Source organism: Phaseolus vulgaris, chromosome 2 (genome assembly GCF_000499845.2).
Source record: "Phaseolus vulgaris cultivar G19833 chromosome 2, P. vulgaris v2.0, whole genome shotgun sequence".
NCBI lineage: Eukaryota > Viridiplantae > Streptophyta > Magnoliopsida > Fabales > Fabaceae > Phaseolus > Phaseolus vulgaris.
The window spans coordinates 10,762,556-10,769,138 of record NC_023758.2 but is presented as its reverse complement, the minus strand read 5'-3'; the positions used below and the strand labels follow the sequence as shown (position 1 = coordinate 10,769,138).

Below are 6,583 nucleotides of genomic sequence, written 5' to 3'. Positions count from 1 at the left end.
CTACCTTTGACAAACCACACCAAGAATGTTGATCTTAAACACCTCAAGAACACACAACACTCCTTGGCAACACAACTACAGAAATACAATAACCAAGGAAGAAGGGAATATAATACACCTGGGTATTACAAAGCTTAAAGTACAGAATTACAACCCAATCTTATTCCACACACTTAAGAATGATCCAAAGCTCTTTCAAATATTGGAAAAACTGTTTTGATAAATTTTTTCTCTTACTCCAAGATTAGAAGCGTAAAATCACCTTTATATAGACCCACAAAGTGGTCAAAAGCATTTAATAAAGGAGTCAAGTTAGTTAGCATCATTTAAAACATATTAAAACCGCTTTAACATAATTTTGTTAAGGTTTACAGGAAAACAATCGATTGTTTTGTCGAAACAATCGGTTGAATTGACTTGACAGCAAAGTCAAGCTTTTCAAAACCTTTTCAAAAACTGCTAAGGTAAAACAACCTGTTGTTTCAAGAAACAACCTGTTGAAATTTTAACAACATTTTAGAAACTCATCTTTTCAAAAGGTTAAAGATTCAAATGAACTTGGATCATCTTAAGGAGTGAATTAACAAGTTTCAGACAACTAGACAACACACACACACCCAGCAGCAAGGTCTTCAAGCTTTCCTCTTGGATTTGGAGACATCAAAGCATCTTATTCAACAGGCACAACCTGAAGGTTCTATTGCTGAAGGATACCTAGCTGAAGAGATTCTGACCTTTTGCTCTCAATATATGAAAAGGATGGAGACAAGAACTAATAGACCTTCACGTGTGGATGACTCTTCTAACAAATATTTCATAATTGAATACTCTATTTCCACAAATTGGTAGAGTTGTAAGTGTTGCTTCAACTTTTGAGATGTCAACTATTGAGAGAACGCAAACACATCACTATGTATTATTTAATTGCCTTCAAGTTCAACCTTACAGTGAGTGAGTATTAACACTCAATATAAATCTAATTATATTTAAAAGTTGTCATTTATGAAATTATTAATAATATATTGGTTTCAATTTTTTTCTTAGGGAATTTAGACAACATTTACGAAGAAGGTTTAGAGGGAGAAGAATTCCAAATACGGAGCTAGAAAAGATTATCAATAAGGATTTCATGAATTGGTTTCCTTAAAGGGTAGGTACAATATGTTTTTACAAGTTAGAAATTTCAATTTCAAAGATATATTGACAACAATCATTATTTTTGTAGATTAATAACCCAAACATTTCGAGTACAGTTGCAAATGATCTTAAGTATCTAGCTCTAAGTCCAACAACACATGCTAGAAGAATTTATGCCTTTAATGTAAATGGTTTCAAATTTTAGAACTGAAAGTCAAGAACATGACTTAAAAACCCAAAAATGTGGAGTGTTCTCAACTTCTTCAACATCATGTGTTGCAAGTGGTGTGGATCAAAACATTAAACAAGCATATTATGGCAAATTAGAAAATATAATTGAGCTTAATTACTATAGTCATTTTAAGGTGACCTTGTTCAAATGTAAATGGGCTGACACCACAAGGGACTGGGGTTGAGGAAGGATCCTTGGGGTTTCACTTGTATTAATTTTCCAAGGTTAATTCACATGAGAGATCGTGATGAGCATGATCCATACATTGAAACTTCACAAGCGGAAATGGTATATTATATAGATGATGAGGTGAATAAGGAATGGTCAATTGTTGTCCATTTGAAACCACGAGACTTGTATGATATGGGAGAAGGAGATGGTGAAGTTTGTGAAGTAGAACCGTGTCCACAACAAGACTTAAATGATTTTTTCAACAACTCTGACCAATTGGCATTATTTAGGGAGGATGAATATGATGAATTACTAAATAAGGACAACAATGATGATGAACTTCATGAAAATGACTCAATGTCAGAGTAATAATAACCTTGGTTCAGCAGCACTATTAATATGTTCATTCATCTACTATGTACATGTATGAAGCTTTTAATATATCTTCACTTTTAATATATCTTCAAATTAAAATGATGTTGTTGATTACTTCATTTTCATGTGCAAATATGCCTAAACCTAAAAGGATCAAGAACTTGCTTAAGTCAGTTGCTGGTTCAGACAAATTTGTGGCCAACTATGTAAACATTAATGTTACGCCTTCTGCTACACAGGACCAGACAAGAACTACTTCCACAAGTCCATTTGGATCTCCACTACCACAAGCTTCTCAATCTATTCATCAAAAAACCTCACAACCTACACAACCACAAACTTCACAAGTTCCACAATCACAAGTTCCATAACCAAAAACTGAATATGAAAATCTTGAATCATCTGAATCTATACTTCCAGCAACTTCTAAATCTGCACTAGCACAACCACCTTCTGAGTTTAAACTTGAAAAAGTGCAGCCAAGAAAATCAAGACAATCAAACCACTATCCGCTTGTTGATGTTATAGGTAAAATCTTTTGTTGTTTTTTTCTTTACATGTAATCTGCACATGAAATAATGTATTTGGTTTTTATAGTTGGGGAAGGATTTAGTCAAAAACTAAAGGTGAAGGTTAGGGATGCTCATAGCTTACCTAACGGATTACATGTGGTGGTGAACTATGATGACAATTTTCAACCAATTGGAAAAGCATCTGGTCTACTTGTTGGAGTTTGTGGACAACTAGCAACAAATCATGTATTGTTCCCTATTAGTTTTGAAAAGTGGTCAACTTTTCCAGATACTTACAAGGATATAGTGTGGGAGAGTGCACTAAAGGTAATATAACTTACATTGAAATAACTTTAATTTATTCAATACATTTGGACTAACTTTTTTTTTATGTCTCGATTTTGTTTCAAAGTAAATGAAGATTTGGCTAAAAGAAATGTTATGTTTAAAATTGGGAAACTGTGGAGGGAATACAAATGCAAGCTTTGGAATGAATTTTATGACTCACTTATGAGCAAAAGTGACCTCATTAAAAATGTTCCAGCTGGATTAAACATGGAACAATGAGTTGTTTTTGTTGATTATTGTTTAAGGCCTTCTATAGTGGTATGATAAACTCTGTTTTTTTATTGTTAATAAGCTTACTTTAAGTATACACAAAACTGATTTCATTTTCACTTTGTAGAACATGTGTAATAGAAATAGAGATATAAGGACGAGACAAAGTATTTCGCACACTGGTGGTGTTATGTCTTTATCAAGAAGAAGAAATAATTTGGTATTTGTTTACTTATATTGTACTCTCTATTTTAATATATTATAATTTTCACCACATTATACTTATATTATTATTGTTGAATATATAGAAAATTGAGACTGGTGAGAATATTGGACGAGCTGAAATGTGGAAGATCACACATAAGAGGAAAAATGGCACATATGTGAATGATGAGGCGCTGGAAATTGGGGTAAGTGTTTGGACTGCTTTGATGATGATGTATTGATCATGATGATATGTTGGACTTTTTGCATACATATCTTGATCATAACACGACATACATCAAATCTTCCTCTTGAGTAAGCATCCTAATTACATGCAAATGCTCATGCTGTTTGGAATTTATGTGGTAGTTGTAGTTGAGAGTTCAACCATTTGATAGAACATTTTGTTGCAATGGCAGCTAATTTGGTTCATGCATTCATCAATGATGTATTAATATATTTATATATTTATTGACGTCTTTTATTTTATAATTATAAATATTCATATTCATTAACTTCAAATTATTTATTTCAGGCATCAGGTAATGGAAGTGGTGCTCCATCACCTAATCAAATATTATGATCAAGTGCTGGAAGCAAAACTGATTAGTGATGTGTGTTTTAATTTTAAACTTGATTAGGGATGTATGAACTTTTGAACAATTATGTGTTTTAATTTTAAACTTGATTAGGGATGTATGAACTTTTTATATGTTTTAATTTTTAGTTACGTATCAACTTTTGAATAATATTATGTGTGCTTTGATTTTCAATGAAATGAATGGATGATTATAACTTTATACATTATTTTATTTTATTATGAAAATATATTATGTTTAGGTTAATTGTACAAACCAAATTATAAAAAAATGGTGGTTAAATTTAATTTATTCATAAATAAAATTATGTCAGTTAAAAACGCCACATTATATTTTATATAATGGCGCCATAATCTTCTTCAATGAATTAAATTGCTACAGTTATAACTGACACTAACATATAAAAACCGCCACTTTAAACATAGTGTTAAAGTGGCGGGTGTTGCGACAGGTAGCGTAAAACTGCCACATCAAACTTTGTGGCGGCCAGTTCTATAACAGTTTGGAAAACCGCCACATGCGTATATTGTGGCGGTTATAGACGCCAATTTATACGAAAATAACCGCCACAATATAAAAAAAATAAAATTGTAGTGTTTATTTGAAAGAAGATAACTTGTAATATTATATTTAAATTTTATTTTAATATTTTGGATTATTTATCTTTTAAGTTTTGAATAAGGTGTTAAGTTAGATCTTACTAGAATTAGATTTGAATTTTAGATTATGTTTGAAATTGATGTAGATTATATTTAAATATTATGATATATGATTGTATATTATATTGCATTGGATTATATTGAATATTGTGAGATTACATTGAATACATATTATATATAAATATAAATACAACATTGATTAAATATACTGCGTGTATTTTTTGTAGTCCATGATGCTACAAGTTTTTCGCACACATTAGAAAAACTATTATAAGTTTTTCGCACATATTAGAATAATTATTATTCATGGATTTTATTACAACATGTAACACATCTATAAATTTTTATCCTTCCACCACACTATTAATATAGAAGGTATCCATTACCCATAAAATCATACCAATAGATAAAATTATCACAATTTTCTAACAATAAATAATTACCCACAAATCAATTTTCCTAGGAACAAAAAATATGTCTAGAAAGTAGTTACATTTATATTACCTACAAGTTTTGTACCATTGGAAATTCTTTGGTAATGTTAATACCGTGGTTTTTATGCATTACTCATGGAATTTTGTATTAAGGAAATTCGTTGGTAAATTTTTTTAGTATAAAGTAAATCTACATATTTCGTTATTTTTTATTTTGTGATGCATTTTTGTGTCTCTCACCTTTGATCTTTTTCCAACAAAAATAAGAGTTCAACTTTTCCGAATTAAAATAAAAAATTTAGAGCATAAAAAATCATTCATATATGGTAAAGGCTTAAAGCATTTAATAAAAATAACACATTATTATTTGATCACAAAATTTTATTCTTAGAAAAACAATCATGTTCGAATAATTCCTAACATTATAATTTCCAAAAATTTTAATAAGTCTACTACATTGAACAGTAATGGGCTTTGACTAATTGGGCTGAATGGATCAACTTCGTGTTAGGCTTTATGTAATCTTTTGGGGCTGATTCTCCCTGCACCCAATCATTTGTGACTGGCACCCAATTGTAAACAAGAAAAGACTAAACTGCCCTTAATTAACATTGACATTTGGTTAGTGAGAGATCTGCACCCAAATTTTTTTCTCTTCTTCATTTCCGCAGTGAACCTTACGACGCAACACTTATTTTCGTCTGTCACAGCCACCGTCGCAGGCAGCACCGTCGAGGGAACACCACCGTCGCAGAGCAGGACCTCTGAGGCAGCGAAACCTAGGAGCGAACGTCGGAGAAGGAAGCATCGTCGGAGAAGACAAAATAAATGTTGCGGATCAATTTATTCAGAATTCATGTATGCCTGCGGATATATTCATTCGGAACTCATGTGTGCCTACCGGATATATTTATTCGAAATTCAACTTTGTATACCGGATATATTTATCCAGAATTGATGGTTTGAGCTACGGATATTTTTATCCATAATACATTGTTTGACCTGCAGATAGTTTTGTCCGAAAGTTGGGACAAATGGAAACCTGCGGATGGTTTTGTCCGTAGTAAATACAATAGTTTCGGATGCCTTCATCCATAATACAAAGTCCAAACTTTTGGACGATGATATCTAGGACCGCATCAGTTTGAACGAAAACAAAGGGGTTGCATAAAGTTTGGAGTGATCTGAAGAATATAGAAACATAAGGAACTGGCCAATAGTGTCAATGCAGTGCATAGTTTTAAGGAACACGGGGATAATGTTTTTGGGTTTTGGACTGTGTAGGCTACCAAAGGGGTTGCATAATGTCCGACCACAACCACACTAAAAACACTTCTTCTGCAATGAAGTTACTCTGCACCTCACCATTCAATGTTTTCAAAATTGAAGAAGACAATTCCATGCATTCCGGATATTTTTATCCATAACACATTCCATGTCTTCCGGATATTTTTATCCGTAACACATTTCATGCATTCCGGATATTTTCATCCGTAGCACATTTACCATTAAATATTTTCAAAAGTGAAGAAGACAAGGGCATAATAGGATTTTTAAAAAAACGTCGGGTGCCAGTCACAATTGATCGGGTGCAGGAAGCAATTGCCTCTTTTGGAGTCAAATTCTCCTGCACCATATCAACTCCAGCTTGTACTAATCTGTAATTAAGATGACAAAAATGACGAAATGTCCTTGCAAAATA

General features: G+C 32.1%; 1 protein-coding gene across 1 annotated transcript; it reads left to right on the top strand.

Annotated features, from left to right (window-relative positions):
- Positions 1–2,049: 2,049 nt before the first annotated feature.
- LOC137809037 (uncharacterized) lies at positions 2,050–3,772 on the top strand. Its single transcript, XM_068610179.1, has 5 exons — positions 2,050–2,179; positions 2,336–2,443; positions 2,513–2,754; positions 3,294–3,395; positions 3,725–3,772. The coding sequence occupies exons 1-5, from the start codon at positions 2,050–2,052 to the stop codon at positions 3,770–3,772; spliced, it is 630 nt and encodes a 209-aa protein (XP_068466280.1).
- Positions 3,773–6,583: the final 2,811 nt, after the last annotated feature.